At 36.5% G+C, this 27282-nt stretch overlaps 1 protein-coding gene across 1 annotated transcript in view; it reads left to right on the top strand.

The window, feature by feature from the left end:
• prkceb (protein kinase C, epsilon b) overlaps positions 1-27282 on the top strand; it is a 153060-nt gene that overhangs the window by 96413 nt on the left and 29365 nt on the right. The window contains exon 11 of the mRNA XM_021472628.3: positions 21684-21838. Coding sequence (XP_021328303.2) covers positions 21684-21838 — 155 coding nt within the window. The remainder of the gene's footprint in view (positions 1-21683; positions 21839-27282) is intronic.

Genomic DNA, 27282 nt, shown 5'->3' with positions numbered 1-27282 from the left:
TGTGCAAACTATTAGAAAAATAATGTTCATTAAGCAATAAGCTTAATATTTACACATAAATTAATTTAGTCACATAGTGTTTAGCTACATAGGCTCATTCTGAAAACGTAGCGCTATATATGTTTCTGGAGACCACGAATTATGTAGCCAGAAGTACTTATTTTATAAACGAACGATATGGGACAAGGCTCCATTCTTTTTCATGCTTTCCAGCTGACCGCTTACCTCGTATGGGCAGCTTTCTTGCTCCAACCAGTTTGTCCAGTTAGCTCGTCATGTGTGTCGGCTGACTCAAGATGCAGAGATGAGTTGACCACGATGACGGGGTGTGACGGGGAGGGGGGGGAGTTTGGTGAAGAGTGATTACAGAAAGCAGGTAAAACAAAAACAGAATCCAAAAAGAAAAATAAACAAGTAAATAACAGGGCGAGAATGTGGTGAAATCTGAAAACATGGTAAAAATCAGGCGAGGGCTTTTCTTTTTTGGATTGCTTTTGAAAATTGTTGGTTGGGTTAAGGTAAGTATGTGGACAGGTTAATCTGTGCTTTTGAAAATACTATTGGTTGGGTTTAGGGAAGGAGGAGGGTGGGTCAGTCGATCAGTCAGTCAGTCAAACAGTCCGTTTACAGCGGCCTCTGGTGGATTTACGTGAGAAGAGCAGGCGTGAATAGCACTCTCGAGAGAAATTTGAGATCTCAAAAAGCATACACAGCGGCCTCTCGTGGATTTGTGAAAACAAAAACTGCAAAAAAAACATAGCTTCTGGGACGAATTTGGCGTTCTCCAGAAATATATATAGAGGTACGTTTTCAGAATGAGCCTGGATTGGTTTTTCATGCGGTCATTTTTCCCAGGAAAGTATATTTCTGAAAAACACTTTAATGTCATCTTACAGAAAAAAATATTATATATATATATTTATATATACTGTGCTGGATAAATTCTCAGAAACAAAAAAAATCTGATGTTTAGGTTTTCATTGAAAAGAAATATTCAATAGTGTACATAATAAATATTGAATGAATTTTGTAGCATAGATATAATTAATATTTAACAAGGATTTTAACGGTAATTAAAAATAATAATAATTATTGAGGGAACCCACTTTTATAAAACTTTTACTCAAAAAATTATTGTAATTACTTTATGTAATTACTAGGTTATATACTGTATGTATATACTGTATATGACATACACTTTATTAGGTACATCTCACTATTACTGTGTTGGACCCTATTTTGCCTTCTGAACTGCCTTAATATTTTGTGGCATAGATTCAATAACATAGAGGAAATATTCCACAGAGATTTTGGTCCTTATTGAGATGATAGCATTACGCAGTTGCTGCAGATTTGTCAGCTGCACATCCATAATGCTTTTGGATGCTCTATTGCAGTGTTTCTCAACTGGTGGAACCCACTTTTGGGTCGCGGGAACATTTTTAGTGGGTCGCGGAGTGTGTGGTGAAAAAAACAACAAAAGTTAAATTTTTTACTTATTTTACTTACACTAAGCTTTTATTTTAAAATGCGTGCGCAACAACTGTACCGTTTGACATGTGAAATTTCATATAATTATAGCAACAAAAATGTCTAAAGTATGGATTTACATACAGTATATTGATGACAAAAAAGACTTAAAGCCTCAGTTTCATATGTAGTGAGGTGCTCTCATGAAACCTTCTAAATTATAACGACATTTAGAAACCAGACAACATGTTTTATTTACAGTTAAGTTTAGTTTGTGGTAACTGAACCTTTCCTTACCCTAACCACTGTTTACAGTATTTGTCATTTTTACTTTGTAATATTTCTATAATTCGATCCATTTTGTTAAATGACAGAAATAAAATATAGTTTTTTTGTAAATCTTGGTGAATTTCTTATGATTTATCTGTCACTACTTGTGTACGTTAACAAATAAATACAAATTAATTATAATTCCTAAAATTGTATTATAGTTCCTAAAAATTTGGGTCGTGGCTTGATGACCATGTAAAAATGTGGATCCATTGGCCAAAGCAGTTGAGAACCCCTGCTCTATGGGATTAAGATCTGTGAGTACTGTTCAAGTTCAAGTACAGTGAACTCATTGTCATGTTCAAGAAACCAGTCTGAGAGGATTTGCACTTTATGAGATGGGGCGTTATCCTGCTGGAAGTAGTCATCAGGTGAGATGTGCACTGTTGTCATAAAGAGATCTATATGGTCAGCAACAATACTAGGCTGTGGTGTTGACACAATGCTCAAGATGTTCAATTGGTATTAATGGGCCCAAAGTGTGCCAAGAAAACATCCCCTACCTCCACAATAGAGATGGGTGGATGGCGGTTACAGTCGCGGAATCCGCGGATAAACCGCGGATCGGGCGGATGACGTGACGAAAAATAAAATTTTAATTAAATTCGGGCAGGTGGTGGGCGGTTGTACTGTTTTTGTACACATAGTTGGCGCACCAACGAAAAAGCCTAGAACTGACTTCACAGAATGAGGGGAGGAATCGGATACACTAATTCTGGATGAAGTACAGAAGTCTTCCTCTACAAAATTAAGAATAGACGGATCAGCAGAGAAAAATCTACTTTCCTTTTGGGAGAAACAAGGCAGTCATTCCCACGTCTACAGCACCTTGCCAAGAGAATTCTATGCATTCCAGCAACAAGTGCTGCGAGCGAGCGCTCCTTCAGTGCAGCAGGGCGCATTAGAGGCCAGGCGCTCTCGTCTGAATGTTGAAATGATGTGTCAAAATGCGTTTTCTATTAGGCTACTATAATAAAAAAATTGTACAGTACAGTGCGTTTCATTTAGGCTATTTATTTATTTATTTTTGTCCCTGTGCACCGATTGGAGACGGAGTTCACTGCTGATATTCTGAGAGCTTTATAGGGGTGCTTCTCATTTCTTATTTGTGTATCCTCGTTTTCTTCCCTTGCTTTCTTTCCTCGTCTTTCCACCCCTATAGGATGCGAGGAAAGGACGCAAAAAAAAAAAAAAAAAACTCAAGGACCGAGGAATCGAATCAAGTGAAAAGACACGTCCTCGTATTGTTTAGCGTCACTTCAAAGCGTCAATTAATGCTGGATTTGACTTGCACGTTTGGATTAACTGCATTTCATTAAAGTCATTCTCTATTTTCTAATAATCAATAAAGAAACATTCATTTAATAATAAAAAGGAATAAGCCATTCAAATAAAGAGCTTAGTCAGCAGATGGCGGGCGGGTGCGGTTTTAAAAATTGGTCAAAAATGTTAGTGCGGATAGATGGCGGACGGATGATGAGTTTTATGATGCGGTTGCGGATGAAATAATAGCCCATCCGCGCATCTCTACTCCACAACCACCAGCCTGAACCGTTGATACAAGGCAGAATGGATCCATGCTTTCATGTTGTTGATGCCAAATTCTGACCCGACCATCTGAATGTCACAGAAGAAATCGAGACTCATCAGACCAGGCAATTTTTTTTCAATCATCGATTGTGAACCTGTGCAAATTGTAGCCTCAATTTCCTGTTCTTAGCTGACAGAAGTGGCACCCAGTGTGGTCTTCTGCTTCTGTAGCCCATTTACCTCAAGGTTGGTCTTGTTGTGCATTCAGAGATGCTCTTCTTCATACCTCGGTTGTAACGTGTGGTTATTTGAGTTACTGTTGCCTTTTTATGTGTATAAAGTTAAAGGAAAAAATATTAACCCTTCTAATTTAAATATTATTTTTTTTTCTAACATTTCCCAAGTGATGCTTAATAGAGAGAAGATTTTTAGCAAATTACAAATAAAAAAATAAGACATGAGCAAAAATCATTTGAAAGCAAATTAAAAGACTTTCTACTCTTATTCTTTTACCCATTTGCTAGCATGTTAGCAAAGTATTTTTATATATTAAAGTCAGAATATGCACGCTGTTTGATTTTGTGTAAATATATATATGATGCTAAATGAATATTACAATCTTTCACCAATATTTTGTTATTTAATTTCACAACAATTATCTGCAACATTGAAGTAAACACTTGAAAATAATACATGTTTCAGAAGATTGCGCTTATGTTTTCTATTGAATTTAACTTCTTCCTCGTGGTCTTCAATAACAAAACTATTCACAACACTGGCAATCCTTGGAAATTAGACACTGAAGACATAGCTACAGAAACTTTATATCTGCCAACACAGGAATAAGTTGCATTTTAAAATATATTAAAGGACAGACAGTGAACACAGTCTTTAGCTGCTGTTATATTTAGTTTTGGAGGGATTCGTTCATGTGTTTATTTTGTACCATGATTGCCATTAGTCTTACATAATGCCATTCTGATGCTTATCAGCTCTGATGTGTATTCCATATGCTGTTTGTTTTCTTTTCAGCTCTCTCGCAGACGCACACACACACACGCACACACACACACACACACACACACACACACACACACACACACACACACACACACACACACACACACACACACACACACGCACAGTTTTAGAATTGGCCCACTTAGACCAAATATTCTGTGAATATTATTTTGCTTGTTACATAATGAAGGATACAGCAACATTTCACTTCTGTCTTAAACATGAATTCATCTGAACTAAAAACAAACTTAGAAAACGTTTTTTTTTTTTTTTTTTTGGTCAGAAACATTTAAAGGCCTAATGAGTGCAAATTACAAAAAGATTTGACATTTATCTTCAGATTTCTTTTTGGACACAGATTGCACACTTGTGGTTTCCAGTGTTTTGCGTTTAATCAGATCTTAAACCGAATGCAGGTGTGTGTTCCTTTCTTTTTTTCTGTTTTCTCTCATCAGCTCTTTGTTGCCTCACACGTAGCATGGCAGGCTGACCTCTTGTTGACATGCTCAGTTTTGCGCTCCATTTCGTGTTCCCTCAATGCCTAATTTGCCATCAGGCACTGCCGAGGACGCCTTTGCCTGGACTTGCTCTGCCCCTCAAACAGCATCAGGGGTCCTGCATTTATACCCACTTAGATAATTGTCCAACCCTGCCATTGCAAGGTTTATAAAATATTAAGTTGAAAAGTAGTCTAAATGGAGTGTGCTAGTAGTAACAGGTCAAGTGTTGCTCAGAAAGATGCATTTTGAAAATGGCCATGGACTCATCTGCTTGATGTGAGATGTGAAACAGTCAATGTAAAGTCCAAGGAGTCAATTTTGTACCTGTTTTGTTATGGACGTTTCTTTGGGGAAATCTAGAATATATTGATAAATTGTGTATAAAATTATCCCCCCACAAAAATACATGTTTTTTTTTTTTTTTTTTTTTTTTTTGGAAATGTCTGTTTGGTAATTGTTTAATTTATTTTAAATGTTTTTTGGCCTAAGCACACTTTTGTATACTTACAGCTAGGCAATGGGTGTCCAGTAGGTGGCAGTAACCAGTTGGAGAATCCCCAGGCAAATATGAAAGAGAGAAAAAATAGAGTTAGGGGCCGATCACACAGAACAGGCTTTTTTTCGTTACGGCACTTTTTTTTTTATAATTTACTAACGGCTGCGAGTGTTTTGCACACTGTATATGCGCCCTGCGTGCCTTGGGTTTTAACCGCTTGCTGCAACTCGCATTTTTACCATTGCTTGCTAAGCACTCGCAGTTGATAAAAAGTCAACTCTAAGCGGAAAAAGCACATTACGTGAAGAGAGACTTGTGTGTGTGTGTGTGTGTGTGTGTGTGTGTGTGTGTATATATATATATATATATATATATATATATATATATATATATATATATTAGTGCTGTCAAAATTAACAAGCGTTAACTCATGCAATTAATTTGAAATTGAAATAGTTAATGCATTTTTTAAAAAATGCAGTTAATGCAGTTGCAGTTTTTTTTTTTTTCCTGTTGTGGCCGACATGCGTTTAACGTGCAGAGAAATATGGATAAGACCAAGGAAGTGCGTTTAGAAGGAAAGTTTCAGTATAAAACAATTTATGTCACATCACCAGGTTACACAGTGTTTCATCCAGAGTTTCATGCAATTTCGGGTGTTTCCTTTTTAATCCTTAGACTTTAACTGCAGTTCAGCAGTTCACCTTCATTTAGCAACATATCGTTCATGCCCCGTGACAATTATTGGATGAAAATTTGAAGTAGGGTCTGCTGGAAGAGTGTAGTTTTAATGGAATTTGGTACCTAATGGCAAACGAAAAGAAAAGGCTCTACATTACTGGACTCGGGTGATCCTTTAAGGTAATCAAAAATCGCTGTTTACATGGTAGACTCTTAATCAGGGTATTATCTTAATCGTAAAATCTGAGTATTGGTGTCCATGTAAATATACTTTGTGTAAGTGCCAGATGATGTCTCAAGCTGTAAAAGACAGCCCATTCCTCTGCCTTTAAGTTGAGTCCATGCGACCTCAAATGTTTCATTAAGTTTGATATGTTTCCCTCCTACATGCAACTTTTGTAAAGCATCTGCTTAACGTTGCTGTATCAGAATCCTTGCTTGTAAAATACAGCCATACTTTATAATGCTTAGTTTAGGCATTTTTGATGAACGCGATCGTACATGTTGATGAATCTGAAGGGAGCTGCTCACCGGGTGCACTGTACTGCGTGTGTGTGTGTGTGTGTATGTGTGCGTGCGTGCATGTGTGCATTTCCTAGCCACAAGAGCAAACGCCTAATATCGCTGATGGTTTCCGTATCCCTCAAAGCTGTTTAGAATTAAATGTTTAGATATGGTGTGACCAAAGTCCCTGTAAGGGATAGTCTAGTCTTTGGTACATGCCTTTGATGTACCCCTTGGTGCTACTTGCTTACTTGTCACAGCACCAGTGGCATCAAAATTAGGCACAGAAATTCATATGCTGATTCAGTAATTCTGCTTGTGAGAGACGGTTCTCACTCTCAGCTCACATCATTCCAAAGAAAAGGTCCACATTGTCCCCCGATAATGTCAACAGACTGGACTTTCTTAGCTACTGGCTTAGTGTAAAGGAGGTCTAAGCAAAATTGTTTTTACTTTATAATTAATGTTCTCAACTCACAGCAATACAACTTTCAATGACTGCAATTGTTTGTATTCATTACTTTATTATTATAAATTTCCAGTTTCCATATCTGCAATGCCTGTATTTTCAAAATTAATTAATTTTTTTTGCAGTCCACTTAGAATCCAACATAGAATTATTTTATTTTTCTTTATTGGCATTGATTGTTTTGACATTGCGAGGCAGTGGCGCAGTAGGTAGTGCTGTCGCCTCACAGCAAGAAGGTCGCTGGGTTGCTGGTTCGAACCTCTGCTCAGTTGGTGTTTCTGTGTGGAGTTTGCATGTTCTCCCTGCCTTCGTGTGGGTTTCCTCCGGGTGCTCAGGTTTCCCCCACAGTCCAAAGACATGCGGTACAGGTGAATTGGGTTGGCTAAATTGTCCGTAGTGTATGAGTGTTTGTGTGAATGTGTGTGTGGATGTTTCCCAGAGATGTGTTGTGGCTGGAAGGGCATCCGCTGCGTAAAAACTTGCTGGATAAGTTGGTGGTTCATTCCGCTGTGGTGACCCCGGATTAATAAAGGGACTAAGTCGACAAGAAAATGAATAAATGAATGTTTTGACATTCAAATGGCCCTTACACGCCTATGTTTTTATTTCTGTAATAAATATGGCTGTCAAGCCAGGATCTTGATGGTTTATTGTGGGTGTTAAACAAAGTTAAACGAAAATTCTAATAGACAATTATATTTTGAATTGAAATAGTTTTTTGTCCTGCGTTTACGTTAATTTTACATTTGAATTGCCAAAATTACAAGTTTCAGTCTTTTAAATGCAATTGATGTGTGATCAATTGTGTGATTTAAGTGTGATTTAATTAGTTAATCTTTTTGGCGATTGACAGCACTTATTATTTACTAAATTTTCCCTTTTTATGTATTTTATTAACGTCTACCCCCACCTAAACCCTCAACCCAACCATCACATACCCAGTATTATTTATGCTATCTATTAAATTACCCAATAAATTGTATTTTTTACCACCTACTCCCACCCCAACCCCCGACCCTGTCAAAATAGTAATTATTGTTATACAGTGTCATTAAAAAATGCTGCTATATTAATGTACTGTACATATCGCACTTCCAGACGGCTGCATATCCGATCTAGACTTTACCGCCTTCAGCTCTGGCGGTGAGAGCGTCAGAATTCACTACACTGATCTCGTATTTAAAGGAGGTGTTGCCGCATATCAACAAATCAGTTACATTCCTGCATAAAACATGCTTTTTAGCATGAAAATGTTGCACACGTTTTATCAAATTCATTTAACAATGGAAGATCAAGCTGAATGTGATATGGCTTTGCTCCACTCAATTATCCAATATGTCCATTCATTCATTCATTCATTCATTTTCTTTTCGACTTAGTCCCTTTATTAATCTTGGGTCGTCACTGCGGTATGAACCGCCAACTTATCCAGCAGTTTTTTACGCAGCAGATGCCCTTCCAGCTGCAACCCATCTCTAGAAAACATCCATACACATTCACACTCTTACACTACGGACAATTTAGCTTACCCAATCCACCTGTACACCATGTCTTTGGACTGTGGGGGAAACCGGAGCACCCAGAGGAAACCCACGCAAACGCAGGGAGAACATGCCAACTCCACACAGAAACGCCAACTGACCCAGCCGAGGCTCGAACCAGCGACCTTCTTGCTGTGAGGCGACAGCACTACCTACTGGGCCACTGCGTCGCTCCAATGTATCCATATGTCTTAAATATTCTGAAGCAGATGAATTGTCGCATAAGATGTTTCTGGTAAATTTGTAAAATTTAATGAGGATTCTCAACTATTGGTAGCAACTGTCATGGGTTTCATTTCGAGGAGAAGCCTTATTTATAGAATGAACGCATACCATGAGCAGAAAGGCTGTTCCTAAAATGTGCATAATGAACAATTTATCATGACTTTCAGACAGCAATCAGCCTCAGGATCACAGTGCAGTTCTTATCCACCTAATTACAGACAAGCAATGTAAATAACATTATACAAGCAGCTCAATAGCATATGGACACTGAGTTTTAGAGAGAGAAATTGAACATTGTCGAAGGTTGTTTATGACTGGATTATTTCCCCCAACTTTGTATAATGTTCTGACTTTTTTTCAATGATCACTTGTTCCACTTGGTTAGTTTATACTCCCACACCTTTTTTGACTGAGGTGGTGGAAAGACATGTCTTCCTCAGTTTGGCTCATCCGTGTTCTTGGACAGAAGGTTGGAGCACTCCCAGATGTCTTGGCCAGGCTGTCTTACATTTGTGTTTAGTAGTTGCTCCATTAATCGCAGTCAGGCTGTCACTTTGTGACATCTGTACAGGCAGTACCTGACACAACTGAACAAGACGAGTACACATAATCTCACATATCACAAAAGCGTGTTTTGATTCAAGAGTCCTTTACTCACTGTTTACAATTGACTGTCAATTAATCAAATCCAGCATGTGATAGCTTTTCAGCACACTTAACAAAATCCCAATGAGTGGTTTATGAATTTTGTTTGCTTCGTCTGTTGAATTCAATGTTTTACTAAATCTAGTACTCAAAAGCAAGCATTTTGTTTTTTAGCTATGCAATTCCAAAAGGATGACATGTATATGTTGAGAGAGATTTGTCTGTCATCATTGTGGCCTTTATAAAGTGATGAAAGAAGAGAGTTACTTTTAAGTGTTTGCAGTTGTTATATGCTGACAGGACTTTTGCATTGGACTTGCAGTAGTATTTGCCATCAGTAGTATTTTGATACGGCGAGGCAGTGGCACAGTAGGTAGTGCTGTCGCCTCACAGCAAGAAGGTTGCTGGTTCGTACCTCGGCTCAGTTGACGTTTCTGTGTGGAGTTTGCATGTTCTCCCTGCCTTCGTGTGGGTTTCCTCCAGGTGCTCTGGTTTCTCCCACAGTCCAAAGACATGCGGTACAGGTGAATTGGGTAAGCTAAAATTGTCCGTAGTGTATGAGTGTGTGTGTGAATGTGTGTGTGGATGTTTCCCAGAGATGGGTTGCGGCTGGAAGGGCATCTGCTGTGTAAAAACTTGCTGGATGAGTTGGCGGTTCATTCCGCTGTGGTGACCCCGGATTAATAAAGAAACTAAGCGGACAAGAAAATGATTGAAAGTATTTTGATATCTTTCATTCTACCTGCAGCTTTTAAAGAGTTTTTAATGAACTTTTGACGTCATTACTATTAATATTACTAACATTTCAAAAGTGTCATTATTGTTAAATCCCAAGTGGCAGATTTAGTAAACAAGGAAAGCAAGCGTGAGTCCACAATTCCATAAAGGGTTCATGGGTGCTCCGCTGTAAACAGTAGAGTTAGACTGTTTCAATGTGTTGAAACAGTAAGACAAGGCTATTTTTATGCCAAAAGGGGGTTTGTTCTTGTATAAACTATGAGTAAATCACATTTTGGGCAGCACGGTGGTGCACAGGGTATTACAATCATCTCACAGTAAGAAAGTCGCCGGTTCGAGCCCCGGCTGGGTCAGTTGGCATTTCTGTGTGGAGTTTGCATGTTCTCCCAGTGTTTGCATGGGTTTCCTCCACGTGCGCCGGTTTTCCCCACGGTCCAAAGTCCAAAGACATGCGCTATAGGTGAATCAAGTAAGCTAAAACGGCCGTAGTATATGCGTAAATGGAAGCATATGGATGTTTCCCAGTGATGGGTTGCAGCTGGAAGGGCATCCGCTGCGTAAAACATTTGCTGGATGAGTTGAGGGTTCATTCCGCTGTGGCAACCCCAGATTAAGGGAGTAAGCCAAAAAGAAAATGAATAAATCAAATGTTATGCTTAAAATGTGTTTTAGGCAATTTGTTAGAAAAAAAAAAACGAATAGGATAAGCAATAGCCCCTTTCACACAGTGATACCGGTAAATTTCTGGAAAAATTCCGGAACGACTTTACCGGTATATTCAAAAAAGCGCTGTTCACACAGGTGAGGACGTTACGGAAATTTTCCGGAAAAGAGCATTCACACATCCATTCCAAAATACCAGTAAATTCTGACATCATTCACCACAAATGAGCTTTAAACGGCTGCGCTTTTATTTGTAAACATTTGACTAAATTACAAACTCTGTGGATGATCAATATTGTGAACAACTTTCGCAGGATCACTTTCGCATGTCGAGATGTTCATAATATGTGCATGTGCAGGCGCTCACAGGCAGTACACAGGCACACGCAAAGCTTGAAGGTAAACAAACAACGGCTTGTCATAAGCATCTCATCGATGGTTATTTACACAGTTGGCATTAAGAAGAACATATAAACGTGATCTGACTAACTCCTAGCAGCTAAATGTGTCTGGAAAAATATTCAAAGGCTTTTATCCTCACAAACCGCGCGGACGTAAATGCGTCTGACTGTTGTGATTGGCTAAAGCAGACGTCTCACGTCAGCACGTTCTAGACGTGCACGCGCTTATTACGGGAATCTTCCTTCTGCATTCACACAGCGCAGCATTCCGGCAAATTGCCGGTAATGTTACAACTTCTCTTTCCGGAAAATAGCCAGAACGAATTTACCGGTATTTTCAAAAAGAACCTGTTCACACATATAACCTTTCCGGAAAATTGCCGGCAATTTTCCGGAAAGGTCTGTATGTGTGAAAGGGGCTATTGACATACAAACCAAAATACCACATTTATCTTTTATATTGTATATGTATGTTGTGTTAATTTGTTATTACATTGTAAAAAAATTATTTGTTCACTCAAATTAACTTAGTTAATTCATCTTCTTGCATTGACTCAGTTAAGTTGTATTGACGTAATTCTCTTAGTTTCCTCAACTTCCTCAGTGTTTACACTGTAAAAAGTGATTACTTAAAACAAGCAAGTGAATCCATTGCCTTACAAGTGACAAGTTGATTTTAATAAAAAAAAAAAAAAAAGAAATTCTGTTGCAACTTGTAACTAAGTTCGTTTAAATTAATTGTTTAGAATTGTGCACATAGTTCATTTACTTAATAATGTTAAGGCAATGGGAATTTAAAGTAAAGTCAACTAAACGCTTTTTTACAGAGCATATAAACTGTCCTACATGCACTCCAAAAACTTAAGTTTGCTGTTTGTAAAATTACTTATTTAAAATGAGAGTTAATTTGAGAGTTTTTTTGGGGGTCAACCTAACTGATTTATGTTCAATCCACTTAAATTTGTAAAAACCTATAAGTTAACTAAATTCCTTAATGTTATCCCAACACAAATCGATTGTGTGGATCCCAGCATTTAGTTGACAGAGTTAAATAACTGACCCAACTACTTAATTCAAGCTACTGGAACTTGCAAAATTGACTTTTAATAGGTTAACTTACATTATGAATTAAAATAATCTCATTTCTTAATTTGTGATAAGATTAATTTGCCTACCCCATTGGCAGATTATTTTGCTTGATTTAAGGAATAACTCACTTCATTTTGTCATATTATTTCTTAAAACAAGACAATATGTTTTGCTTGTCTAGAAAATGCTTCTTGATTTGAGAACTTTTAGATATTTGGACTAGAAACAAGACAAAAAAATCTAAGTAAGGAAAGTACTTTTTGGAGTGTAAGCTAAATCGACAAACACTCTTTTACAGACTGCTTGAGACAGCAAAAACTTACCAGGTTAAGTTGAATTACCAACTTTTTTTTACCTAAATCATGTTGAAAAAACTAAAATGCAGAATCATTTTTACAGTGTTTGTATGTTAACATGCAGCTTGAAATGTTCAGATGCAGAAGCATGTCAGAATAATTTACCAGGGGAATTGGATACTTTTAAATCATTAGTTGTATTAATATAAATGAGATTAATCTACTAATATATCATCTTTTTTGTTTATTTTAAAATATGATTTTTTTATCATATGTCATAAAATATCATATAATTTCCAACCAAATACACAAGGAACATATTACATTTTGGGAGATTTTGGGGGCCTTTAAATGCAGCCATTTAAAATTGGGGCTTTAAAAACTTTCATTCATGGATTATCTGCTAATCAGCCGCTCAACAGCCGCAGCAGGGAGGTGCCTCTATGATCCTGTCACAAAGCAGGGCAGCACAACAGGAAAAAGACATTTAAGTTTCCATGTTAAGAAAACTGAGCTACTACCTCCTCCATTTAATTTAAGTTTGTAATGTTTACATGCAACTACATTTCATTACTATTCTACCGTTCAACATGATGTGCCATTTACATCCTGCAGTGTAATGTAACGGCTCCAGAAAACAGAAAGGCAGACGAACAGTTAATCTTTCACACACCCACACACCCACACAAAAAAACAAGACTTCCTCATGGTTGTCTTTATTTAAGAGTATAAATATTGTTGTTATCATATTTATGTAGTTTTAGGTTGCATTCATGTGAAGACAACAGAATACCTAATGCTATTGACACGGCAGGTACATGCTAAGCCCTTTTCATCACCCTTCACTACACAGAGCTTAATAAGCTTTTCTCTGTATAAGCATTCATTATATGCTCTGAAACACAGTGATTTATATGAAACATAGTGACATGCTCAAACCTGAACAATCATCTGAATGGGCCAATTAAGAACATCATGATAGACAGAGATAGAAAGTAACATGGTTTCTGGATATAAGCGGTGACAAGCAGCTTATACTGCATGTTTGTTGATCTGGGAAAGAAATTCCTGCTCAAATGACAGGCGTCATCAAGTGAAGAGTGGCAGCTTGTTGGTCTAAATGTGTTAAGAGTTGCATGTAATTGGCTTTTCTTCATCAGACAGATATACTGGATCTGTCATAAACAGTGTTTTTGACACCATCTAGAAAAACTCTATAGGTTAATTTCCTTTGCTTTCCAATGTGTGTAATACATTGTTGCAACACCCTTGTGAATACCCTTTTAGGTAAAGTGTCACCCCTGGATACACAAATGTACATTTTTTTTTTTTTTTTTTTTGAATGATTGAAGTTTTTATATACACAGTTGAAGTCTGAATTATTACCCCCCTTTGAAGTTTTTTTTTTTTTTTTTTTTTTAATGTTTCCCAAAGGATGTTTAACATAGCAAGGAAATTTTCACAGTGTGTCTGATAATATTTTTTCTTCTGGAGAAAGTCTTATTTGTTTTATTTTGACTAGAATAAAAGCAGTTTGAATTTTTTAAAAGCCATTTTAAGGTCAAAATTATTAGCTCCTTTAAGCGAATTTTTTTCCGACTGTCTACAGAACAAACAATCGTTATAGAATAACTTGTCTAATTACACTAACCTGCCTAGTTAACCTAATTAAAACAGCCTTTAAATGCTACTTTAGGCGGAATAGAAGTGTCTTATCTAAAACTATCTTTTTTAGAAATGTGCTAAAAAAAAACTTTTCTCCGTTAAACAGAAGCTGGGGAAATAATAAACAGGAAGGCTAAAAAGTCAGGGGGGCTAATAATTTTGACTTCATCTGTATATATATATATATACAGTTGAAGTCAGAATTATTAGCCCCTCTTACCATATATATATATATATATATATATATATATATATATATATATATATATATATATATATATATATATATATATATATATATATATATAAACTTCAATTGTAAAAGTATATGAGTTATAAATATTTATAAGCAGGTATATGAGTTATAAGGTATATGCGAAGGTACAGTATATGAGTTATAAATATTTATTGAGAACTAATATAACTTCAGTTTTGTCCTTTTTAAAGGATATAAATGCCATTTCTGAAAATACCAAAGCTATTTTAAATTGTGAAGTTTCACAATATTACTCTTTTAACTATATTTTTAATAAATAAAAAATAAAAACATTGAACCACAAAGAGATTTTCTATTCCTGGGGCTTGTTTGCCACATTAAATGATGTTTTTTTTTTTCCCGGATAAATTCTAATCCTAATTATTGATGATGTAATGGGCTGGAGAAAGGACTGTTCTCAATAAAACCTTTGCTTTAGAAACTCAGTGCCCTAGCTTTCATCATCTCAGTCCCTTATATAACACACATCAACTGCCATTCACTGAACCTGCTCCAGAATCAAATAGAAAATGACTGTTTGTGCAGAAAAGACCACTATAACAAACCCAGCAAGGGTCTTTTCCATTTAGAAATGTCATGTAATATCACTATTACTTCACACAGAAAATGATAGCAATATGTATTAACAACAAGTGTTTTTATTTGTGATCTCAGACTTAGCTTTGGGCTTAAGGATAAACATTCCTGATTTATTTCCAGGTCCGCACACACGATAAACTGTACTGAAATGATAATAATTTCCTGTTGCTATTAGCTTCACAAAGCTGCTCACTTGTTAAACTAGTATGGAGTGTGGTAATCTATCTGTAGGGAACAATTAGCATAAATATAAGTGGGGCTCAACTTTAGCCAACACCTATTAACAAAAGAAAAACTCCACTCAGGCTTTTCCCTCCTTCCCTTAGGTTACACAATTCCGTCTTTGTCACCATAAAGTATAAAGCAAAATCATGTATAGTTGTGTGTGTTGTGCAAGTTGTACTTTAACACCCATTCATATGCAGTGCAGATGAAAGCTTAGAGATATACACTTTGTTAGACTGGCTTGTTGGGTCTCGGTGGTTATCTATCAATCGGGCCTTTTCTCTTGCATGGCGCGGGGACGCCAGTATCTGTACATTTCTAATTAGAGGCAGGAAATGTTTATTGGCATTTGATTGGGTGGGCCTTTGCTGTGACTCTGGGCACATTTTAAACAAACTATTTCAGCATCCTGTTTAAATTCGCTTTCATAGCAATGGGACAGGCAGGGCAGACTGGCTCACAATTACATAAGATGACAATGAAATCCTGATTTTGAAACAAAAAAAATCAGCATTTTATTCGTATCGCTAAAGTTAGACTTATAATGGCTGAAAATGTCACCCACAAGAGGAAACAAAGGTGGATAGGAGTCATGGAATTAGATTGATTCATTTCAACCTTATGGACTTGTCAGTCAATTTTATTTATTTATTTATTTATTTATTTATGGATTTACGTATGGATTATTAATGGTTCGTATTCATTTTTTTACAACTCTATTTTAATAATAATAATAATAAAAGTAATAATAATAATTCCTTACATTTATATAGCACTTTTCTAGACGCTCAAAGTGCTGTACACAATGGGGGGAATCTCCTCATCCACCACCAGTGTGCAGCATCCACCTGAATGACGTGATGGCAGCCATATTGCGCCAGACCACACACCACACACCAGCTGATTGGTGGAGAGGGGACAGAGTGATGAAGCCAATTATGATATGGGGATGGTTAGGAGGCCATGCTTGACAGGCCAGTGGGCAAATTTTGCCTGGATGCCGGGGTTAAACCCCTACTCTTTTTTGAAGGACATCCTTGGATGTTTATTGACCACAGAGAGTTAGGACCTCGGTTTAACGACTCATCCGAAAGACGGCGCTCACTGAGCAGTATAAAGTCCTCTTCACTATACTGGGGCATTAGGACCCACACAGACTACAGGTTGAGCACCACCAACACCACTTCCGGCTGCAACCTAGCTTTCCCATGTGGTCTCCCATCCAGGTACTGACCAGGCGCAGCCCTGCTTCAGTGGGTGACCATGTGAGAGTTGCAGAGAGCTAGCTGCCGGCTAGTAAATAATTTACGCACAAAAATAGTAACACTCAGAACTTTCAATGTCCTTAATGATTTTTTTTTTCATTAAATATTTATTGATAAATTTATTATTCTGTTTAAAGGCATTTAAACATTTTATTTTTTTATAATTGTTTTAGTAGATTGTGGCATTTTTTTCAAGTTAAGTAAAAAAAATCTAATACTTGCTTTATTTGTGTTTTATGCTTATACAAATTATCGTCTATTTGTGAGTAAATTATGCAGCTACATAGTTTTGTGAGTATTTTAATGGGTTGTGGTTTGTCAGAATGAGTGCATTTAAAATAGTTGCATCATTTCATTGCTCGAAATAGGGCTGGGCGATGCATCGAAAAGTAATCGAAATCGACATTGAGAATCTATAACCGATCAAATTTTTCCGGCTCACTTTTTTCAATGACTTTCCATACCATGTGTTGAGTCTCGTGACCCCGCTCTGTTAAGGTTAATTTATACTTATTATATTATGATTTATATTTATTATATTATTTTAATATCATACTTCTGCCAAGCGCACACGTTCGGTCCGGCACAGCTCAAAAAATGTAACCACACGTCACAAAGATGGGTAGCACAAGCTTTGTGATTGATCGATTTGGTAGCCGTGACAAGGGTGGGTGGCGCAAAGAGCCATGTTTTAGGCAATGTGCGTTTCAAATTTTTTTTATGGTTTAATATGTTTTTAACGTTGATGTTTAATAAATAAAACCCTCGATAGTAGATAGTGTTTGTTTACTTCAATTATTTTAAAATCAAGCTATGCACCCTACTTTCAAAAATATTGACTGTACAAAACTTGTCAGTGAACTATGAGGGCAAAAACATTTGCGAGATTTTGATTTTAAGACAAATCGCTCAGGCCTAGCTTGAAAGATTGTTCATAACGGAGGAATTTCTAGATTTACTGAAAGTGAGCACCCTGGTGCATAAAAAAATGCCATTTTGTAAACAAACTAGCATTTAAAGGGTTACTATTCTATAAAGTAATGAACGTTTGATAGTTATGTATGATTAGAACTGATGCAAGTAGGAAAAAAATGTAATATGTAATATGTTTTTGGACATGGACATTTCTTGGACCAGAGTGATGTTTTTTGTTATTTTTATTGTTTTTCCCAACAAATAAACATGCAGAGTTCAGATGCAGAAACCTCAGAAAGTGCCGTCTGAAATTTCCATCAAAAATTATTATTATTTTTTTTGCCTCCTTTGATTACGTTGAGATATTTCACTTTAAAGACCAGAAAAATTACTTATTCTTTGCCATAAAAGTGATATTACAGAACATACCCACAGGAACATGATAAAAATGCTCATTTTAAAGGAAAATTTCTCAATGCATTTAAATGTTTTTGCATCTAAACTCTTTATATACAAAACATAAATGCCTCAAAATGAGTGTTGTTGTTTATCTTCGACACATCCAAGACTGTAATTAAATTATTATATGAACAGTAAACACCTTCATATTTTGTCTAAAATGTATAACTCTACTTTTTCTGAAGTTTTTCCTCATATGTTAAACAATAATTTAAAGTATCCTTCTCCGTTGTTATCTACTTTTTACAGAAAGTACCTTGCTATACAATGAAAATCTGGTGATAAACAAGTTCTTCTCCATTGTTTCCATCATATAGTCAAAAGAACAATGTCTATGAGTTTGTGTGCTCACAGTTCAGCATATTTCCTGAGCCGATCTGTGCGTCTGCTGACTAGAACATGAGTCACATAGCTGGACTTGCAGTATGTGTGGGTTTGATATACATCTTGATTTTTTGAAATGATGTGCATGACCCACTGAAGATAATGAGTTATATACTATTCAGGCGAACAGGGCAATGGGTTCATGTTTTCTGAGAACTGCTGGCTGCTATAGGTCTGTTTTCCCTGAACTTTGTTTTGATTTTTAACTTCAGTTTGTTTTTTTGTTTTTTTAAATCAAATTCTTTCAAAACATATTCCCCACTCTGTTATGATGATTCTGGGAATGTAAATGATTCTGTGATTAAATAAACAAATTACAACAGAATTGTAAAAAAAAAAAGATATATATATATATATATATATATATATATATATATATATATATATATATATATATATATATATATATATATATATATATATATATATATACACACACACACATTTTTGTTTAACAGAAATAGGATTTTTTTTCAACACATTTCTAAACATAATAGTTTTAATAACTCCTAATTTCTAATAACAGATTTATTTTATCTTTGCCATGATGACAGTAAATAATTTTATTTTTATCATTTATTATTTTAAATAAAATATTTGACTAGATATTTTTAAGACACTTCTATACAGCTTAAAGTGACCTTTAAAGGCTTGACTAAGTTAAGTAGGTTAACAAGGCAGGTTAGGGTAATTAGGCAAGTTACTGTATAACGATGGTTTGTTCTGTTGACCAGGGGTTCTCAAACTTTTCACCTCGGAACTCTCAGAATAACAATGCCAATGACTCGCGATCCCCACTATTTTCGGAAGTGGTTATAATCATACGAACGTTGCACACAACCCACACAAACTAATAGGCCTATATAAACACAAGCATATTGGCAACACAAAAAAGTGCAACAGTCTAACCACCATATAATTTTTTCTAATTATTTAATATTAACCTCACCTAATGAGACTGGTGGGCACAATATTTAAGTCTTTTCTGGGTTTATTTTGTAGACTGCCACTTAAAGATCATCCTTCATGTTCAGCCTTGGCCTGTATTTATTTTAGATGTATGTGAGTGCTGTAAAGGTGTCAGTAAGTTTAGCTAGTGCCTCAAAATCAATCCAGTGTAACTGACGCTATTGCTCTGTCGTTAATATAATGTAAAAACCCTAGGGGTTGCAATCCAATGTAAAAAACAAAACAAACCAAAACAAAAAAATAAATAAATAAATTATGACTTTAAGTTTGGATATTGTATTTTTTCCGTAACTATTTTTATCTTCTTTAGGTTATGGATTAACAATGGTCATTTTAAAAGTTTAATCAAATTTATTAGATTTTTGGAAATCATCAAGCGACCCCTTCTCATTGTCCCCTGTCCCCCCATGGGGTACCGACCCCCACTTTGAGAACCACTGCTGTAGACTATCGAAAAAAAATATATAGCTTAAAGGGGCTAATAATTTTGACCTTAAAATGGTTTTAAAAAAATTAAAACTGCTTTTATTCTAGCCGAAATAAAACAAATAAGACTTTCTCCTGAAGAAAAATATTGTCAGAAATACTATGAAAATATCCTTGCTCTGTTAAACATCATTTGGGAACTATTTAAAATAATAATAATAAAAGATTCTTAATATTGGTATTTTCACATGCATTTTGCATTCTTTTTTCAGTTTTCCAGTTGTAGTTATACTGGGTTTTTGTTTTTGTGGCTTTTGTTGTTAGATGTAGTAACTTGGTGAACTTTCTGTCTGTTGCGTCTGTGTTGTATATATGGGAACAGAAAAAAATAGGTAACACTTTATTTTGATGGTCCAATTGAGTATTAGTAGACTGTCTGCTTAATATCTGCTGATACGGCTCCTTCAACAGACATTTACCTGAAAAGATATTTGCAAGTACATGTAAACTTACACTAACCCTAACCCTAATAGGTTACTTATAATCTAATGAGATTTAGTTGGCATGTGGATGCAATGTAGCTTATATTTAACAAAAGGAACATCAAAATAAAGTGTGACTAAAAAATATAGTGTTTCCTTCCTAAATATATTTTTAATATAAGTAAAGCATACACATTGAAAGTATAATGTAGTTCAAATGGCCGAATTCAGTGCTAAATAGAAAAAAAAGTACAAATAAAGATGGAGTCAATTGTATTACAAAGTTCAAATGCTTAAATAAAAAATAAAGAACTTTTTGCACATTTTACATAGTTCAATTCATGAAATAAACTTTAAAAAACCTGCATGCAAAAACTTTACAAAAATATTGATTTACTGCTATTATAAGAATATGAAAATGAGATAATTTGTAAAAATGTCAGAAGGTAGATTTTATGAATAACGAAAAATCTGTTGAGCTGCATCCCAATCATCACAAATACTGCAGAAGACCTATCGGGACCTGCATGGACCCAAGATTCTCACAGAAATCAGTCACGTTTGGTAAAGGAAAATTGATGGTTTGGGATTACATTCAGTATGGGGGTGTGCAGGAGATCTGCATAGAGGATGACAACATCAACAGCCTGAGGTTTCAGGACATTTGTGCTGCCCATTACATTACAAACTACAGGAAAGGGCAAATCTAAAAAAGGATAGCGCTCCTTCTCACACTTCAGCCTCCACATCAAAGTTGCTGAAAGCAAAGAAGGTCAAGGTGCTCCAGAATTGGCCAGCCCAGTCACCAGAATGAACATTATTGAGTATGATGGGGTAAGATGATGGAGGAGGCATTGGAGATGAATCTAAAGATTCTTGATAAACTCTGGGAGTCCTGCAAGAACACTTTCTTTGCCATTCCAGAGGACTTTATTAATTAGTGATTTGAGTCATTGCAGAGATGTATGGATGCAGTCGTCCAAGCTCATTGGAGTCAAACACAATATTAATTATTGTTCCACTGCACCATGACTTCTAAACTTCTTTACTGTACACTATTTCTGTTAAGTGATTTTATGTTTGGTCAGATAAGCGTAATCCAGAGGCCTTTGCCTTTTATATAAGCCACTTCTGATACCAAACAATCAACTAGAAGTCAAGTTATTATTTGCTGGTGCTAAAACTTGGATAGGCGACAAGACTTTTGTCAGATATTCGATTGCAACAAAAAACTTTCATGAGATTTTTCATTAAAATTATTCAGTCTAATCTTTAAATCTTTATTAGTTTTAAATCAGTCTCAAAATGTCTCAAAACAATTTTACAATATCAAAAGTAACACAAATGTTTGTCAGGCTTCACAGATTATTGATTGAACACACAAAACTTTTGGAATGGGTTAAGTATTTAATATGTTTGTTGTTGTGTTTTCTTTTCAGGACCGTTTGTTCTTTGTAATGGAATATGTGAACGGTGGAGACCTGATGTTCCAGATACAACGATCCCGCAAATTTGATGAAGCTCGTTCCCGGTTTTACGCTGCTGAAGTGACCTCAGCCCTCATGTTCTTGCACCACAATGGGGTCATTTACAGGTAATTTCACTACAAGTCCAAAGGTCAAGTACCATTTGGCCACTGTTTGGTTCCAACCCGCAAACCTCTTCTGTTTGTCTGACCGATAGACATAGCATCATTGTTAAGCAACCAGAAGAATGGAACATCTTTAAACATCTCAGGCAAAATATCATTGTAAGAGACAAAAGATGAATTCCAAATCTCGGGAAATTTAAGCCTGATCATTTTTTGGACAGAAAATTAGCCATCCGTTCCAAGTGTTTGCTCAAGTTTAATCCGGAATCCAGATCATTTATTTTCTCTGAGGCCTGTCACGCAATCCTGCACAGATTAGGTCTGAAGCGAATCAAATGGAGTCTGTATCACATGAACTGGCTCTGGCATGGTGTGTTGTATTTTGCCTAGAGACAGGAGTCCTTGTCTCCCTTGTTTACCTCAGGTTGTTTACTTTGATGAGCTATGTGCAATGATTTATTCGTTCCCAGACAGTTTGTTTACCCTCTCAATTGTGTGTCATTAACCACACACAACGGGCAGTGCTTCTGGGGCTGGAAAGCCAGGCTTTTCTTGGGATCGTTTTTGCCCATCGCTGCTTTCTTTTTAAATCGTTATCTACTCTTACAGTCCAAAAATATCAGAAGTTTGCACATTGTTTACATGCAGCTCTATTTTGCAGTGTTGATAGCATGTTTTAATGTAAAACAACAAAAGAAAACGGCACATAATCTACATGCAAATAATGTTTTTGAACATACAGTGCATCCGGAAAGTATTCATAGCGCTTCACTTTTTCCACATTTGTTTATGTTCATGATTTGAAAAGGCATACACCTGTCTATATAAGGGCCCAGGGTTGACAGTGCATGTCAAAGCACAAACCAAGCATGAAGACAAAGGAATTGTCTGTAGACCTACGAGACAGGATTGTCTTGAGGCACAAGGCTAGGGAAAGTTACAGTAAAATCTCTGCTGTTCTGAAAGTTCCAATGAGCACAGTGGCCTCCATCATTCGTAAGTGGAAGATGTTTGAAACCACCAGGACTCTTCCAAGAGCTGGGGGGCCATCTAAGCTGAGTGATCGGGGGAGAAGGGCCTTAGTCAGGGAGGTGATCAATAACCCGATGGTCACTCTGTCTGAGCTCCAGCGTTCTTCTGTGGAGAGAGATGAACCTTACAGAAGAACAACCATCTGTGCAGCAATCCACCAATCAGGCCTGTATGTTAGAGTGGCCAGACAGAAGCCAGTCCCTGCCTGGAATTTGCCAAAAGGCATCTGAAGGACTCTCAGACCATAAGAAACAAAATTCTCTGGTCTGATGAGACTAAAATTGAACTCTTTGCAGTGAATGCCAGATGTTATGCTTGGAGAAAACGAGGCACCGGTTATAACCAGGCTAATACCATCCCTACAGTGAATCATGGTGGTGGCAACATTATGCTGTAGGGATGTTTTTCAACAGCAGGAACTGGAAGACTAGTCAGGATAGAGGGAAAGATGAATGCAGCAATGTACAGAGACATCCTGAATGAAAACCTGCTTCAGAGTGCTCTTGATCTCAGACTGGGGCGACGATTCATCTTCCAGCAGGACAATGACCCAAAGCACACTCGATGGAGTGGCTTTACAACAACTCAGTGAATGTCCTTGAGTGGCCCAGCCAGAGCCCAGACCTAAATCCTATTGAACATCTCTGTAGAGATCTGAAAATGGCTGTACACTGTCGCTTGACATCCAACCTGATAGAACTTGAAAGGTCCTGCAAGGTGGAATGGGCAAACATTCCTAAACAGGTGTGCCAAGCTTGCGGCATCATTTTCAAAAAGACTTGAGGCTGTAATTGCTGCCAAAGGTGCATCAACAAAGTATTGAGCAAAGGGTGTGAATACTTCTGCACATCTGATTTTTCAGGTTTTTTATTTTTATTAAATTTGCTGCAATTTAAAAAAAAATATTTTTCACATTGTCATTATGGGGTATTGTGTGTAGAATTTTGAGGAAATAAATTAATTTAATCCATTTTGGAATAAGGCTGTAACATAAAAAAAATGTGGAAAAAGTGAAGTGCTATGAATACTTGCCAGAAACACTGTATACTTCCAAAATGGTGAATATTAAAAATGATTATAGATGAATTTACTGCATAATTGTATGCATGATTGAACACTACACAATAAAACAGCACATTCAAGCATGTGATGTTTGTAAAGTTTGGCTACTTCACTGTACAACCACTAAATAATGTCCATTATACCAGTATTTTTTAGGTAGCATGACTTCTAAATGACAAGTTAAATGTTTAAAAAAGGTCAACTGAATCAGTATTACAGGTTCACTTGCCATTACACTGCAATATTATGCTATTTTTAGAGAGCATGACTATAAAATTAATATTTTAAATCTGTAAAAAGACAATCTGTTATTTAAACATGCAGTTTGTATGTTTAACACCGGGTGGTTGAACTAGGTTTTGCATTCCTGGATCAAAACAAACGCAAACGCAGGTTGTCAGATTGACGACCAAGGAGCGAGTGTTATGATCAAGCATATTGTTAGGACACAGTGTCACAATGTAACCTGCTTACCTAATGTTTACATTCGTAATATTTATAATATTTGCTAGATAATAACCTCATGTGGAGCTCTGAATCTGCGTCTCATCTTGGAGTCTGCTTTTGTCCACTGGAGGTCACATTTCGGTCACGGGTGCATGCTTTAAGAGCCTTTCTGAATAAATGAAATGTGCAGTTTTCCGTGAAGGCAACCAGTAGTGCTGAAATATAATTGGCTAAACTGGTAGTAGTCGGGTTTAAGGGAAGTCAAACAGCTCAGGATAACTTAAAACAGGGACCACAAGTCTCTGGTCTTCATCAAATTTTCCATAGTCATCTTAACAACACAAACAATGCTGTCACCTCAACTGAAACTCCACCTCTGCTTTCATTTGATTGGAGAATGAAAAAGACGCGACTGATACAGCCTGCTTTTTCCCACGCAGAGTTGACTTTTTCTAACTGTGGGCGCACACCTCGCAATGGCAAAAACATAGAAAAAAAGCAACTCTCCACGCAAAAAACGTTAGTCACCCAGAAGTAATTCAGAGTAAAGCAAGTGCTCCTTCACATTGAGAGAAGCCAGCTGAGGTACAGAAGCTGATCTGGGATCGGGTTATCATATGGAGCGCGTCCTTATGATTGCATATGAAGGGCGATGATCGACACACAGCTTTAATGGAAAGAAAGTGAATGCAGACATTTTTATATTTATTTCAGCATGCTTTTTAGGATAAAAATACACGAAAAATATGGGAAAATACTTAATGATAGGATGATAGAGGGATAAAATGGTAAAATACAGGAGAATCCCAGCAAAAAATGGGAGCGTTGAAATGGATGAAATGGTACAGGAATGGTTTGTGGAAAAACTGTTTTGCAAGATTACGCAAAACATCTTTGCAAGGGGACGCAAAACTGTAAAATATATATATATATATATATATATATATATATATATATATATATATATATATATATATATATATATATATATTCCTATCTGTTTTTTGTCTCCCACTCAGTTTTTTTAATCTCCCAACTAGGGCTGGGCGATTTTTCAGATTTTTTTTTCGATTATTTAGAATTTACGTTTTAAGATTTAATTTTGAATCAAATCGAGAAATCGCGATTTAAAAAAAAAAAAAAAAAAAAAAAAAAAATATATATATATATATATATATATATATATAATACATTATAATGGCACCAATGCGCCTTGGTTCACTCTATGAAGCAGGAAGCACACCAGAAGCGCCTCTCGGCAACGCGCCGCATCTGATTAGTTTCATGTTAACTATCATGCGAATATGCGCGTTTGGTGTGTGATAGTTTAAACTGTCATGTGCGCGCAGTGTCGCTCCTACAAGTCTTGTAGGATTTTACTTGTTGCATTAGTCTGAGTCACGTCTGTGTAGATTGTCAAGACATTCCATCATCAAGTCGATAAACTCGATCTCAACATGTATGAAAGACGTAAAAGCCTGCCATGTGAAAAACCGCGCCGATCTTTTGGTTTGAACACGAGTAGAGGTGAGGGCCAGTAGCAGTGAAGATGAAAGTACCCGCCCCCATGACGTCATTTAGCGGACCTAGTTGAAAACCAGACAGATCAGGCAGCATGATACAGAGAGTGGAGCAAAGCGCATCCAGTGATCGGTATTTAAAAGGGGGAAAAAAGAAAAATAGATTAAATATATTAATTTATATTTGACACACATCTGGTACTTGTATTTGCTCCTGCTATACGTCCACAACTTCACACATTGGGTTAAATTAGGCTTTACAGTTTCCATGTTCAGTCCTTTTCTTCCACTGTATCTTTTTAAGAAAAAGGCAGCAGCATTACTACTTGTCAATTAATCAGAAGACAAAGCCAAAGCCTAGCTGACAGCCAATCTTTCCTAGGCTTAGCAAAACCTGCAAAAAATACTTCTGTATTCCTGCAACTGCAGTATTTACACAAATATTTCTTATTCAAATCTTCAGCAAGGCTATTTAACTCGTGAATTTGTTTTACATTTATTTACTCCTTGACCGATTTTTGTATGACATGGCCATTAAAAATACAATGAGAATGTTACTTCAGTCATGTTGTTGTAATGTTTTGAGAAGACTAGTGACACAATAAAAAAAAAATTAATAAAAAAAAAAATCGAAATCGTGAATCGGTCAAACTTTATAAAAAACCTAGATTTTTTTTTTTTTTTGCCAAATCGCTCAGCCCTACTTCCACCCCTTTTTCCCCCCTCCATCACGTCCCTTCCGGGTCTTCGTATAATATAGATTTACCATTAATCCATCATAACCATTGTATTCATGGCAAACACAGCTTCATCTGTCATTTCACAGTTAAATAATGTGTACAACACCAGCATTAAAAATACAGCTGCACATACACAACATGCAACCTTATTATATTTTTGGACTGGATCCCTAGAACATGCAACACACATTCATTTGTCATTCTACAGATTCAACTTGTCATTTTGTAGTTGGTTCAACAGATGTCACGAATCACTTGGCTTCGAGTCATCGTGACCCTTACTTCCTGTTGCCCTTCTGGTCCTCGTTGAACCCAGTGACTTTAGTTTCCTCACCCACCCATTCTCTGCCTATAGTCCTGGGCTCTTTCTGGGCTTGGGCAGGAAGAATCTCATTTGGAGTTTAATGTTGTATTGAATTCAATTCATCTCCTCCTCAAGACAGCCTTCCTGAACCCAGACTTTCAGAGACTGAAGGGAAATGGGGTTTTGAAAGTAGGACACTTTAGGCAAATATGTCAAGCAGAGGTCCAGCGGTTTTAACTGCACAGAGTTTATTGTTTTTTCCCTTCTAAGTAACAATAATCTCAACTCTTGGCTACTCTAGAGACTCCTACATGGCATGTTTAAAAATATTGAAATGGAACT

Source organism: Danio rerio, chromosome 13, assembly GCF_049306965.1.
Source record: "Danio rerio strain Tuebingen ecotype United States chromosome 13, GRCz12tu, whole genome shotgun sequence".
Lineage (NCBI taxonomy): Eukaryota > Metazoa > Chordata > Actinopteri > Cypriniformes > Danionidae > Danio > Danio rerio.
This window is presented reverse-complemented; position numbering and strand designations above follow the sequence as displayed.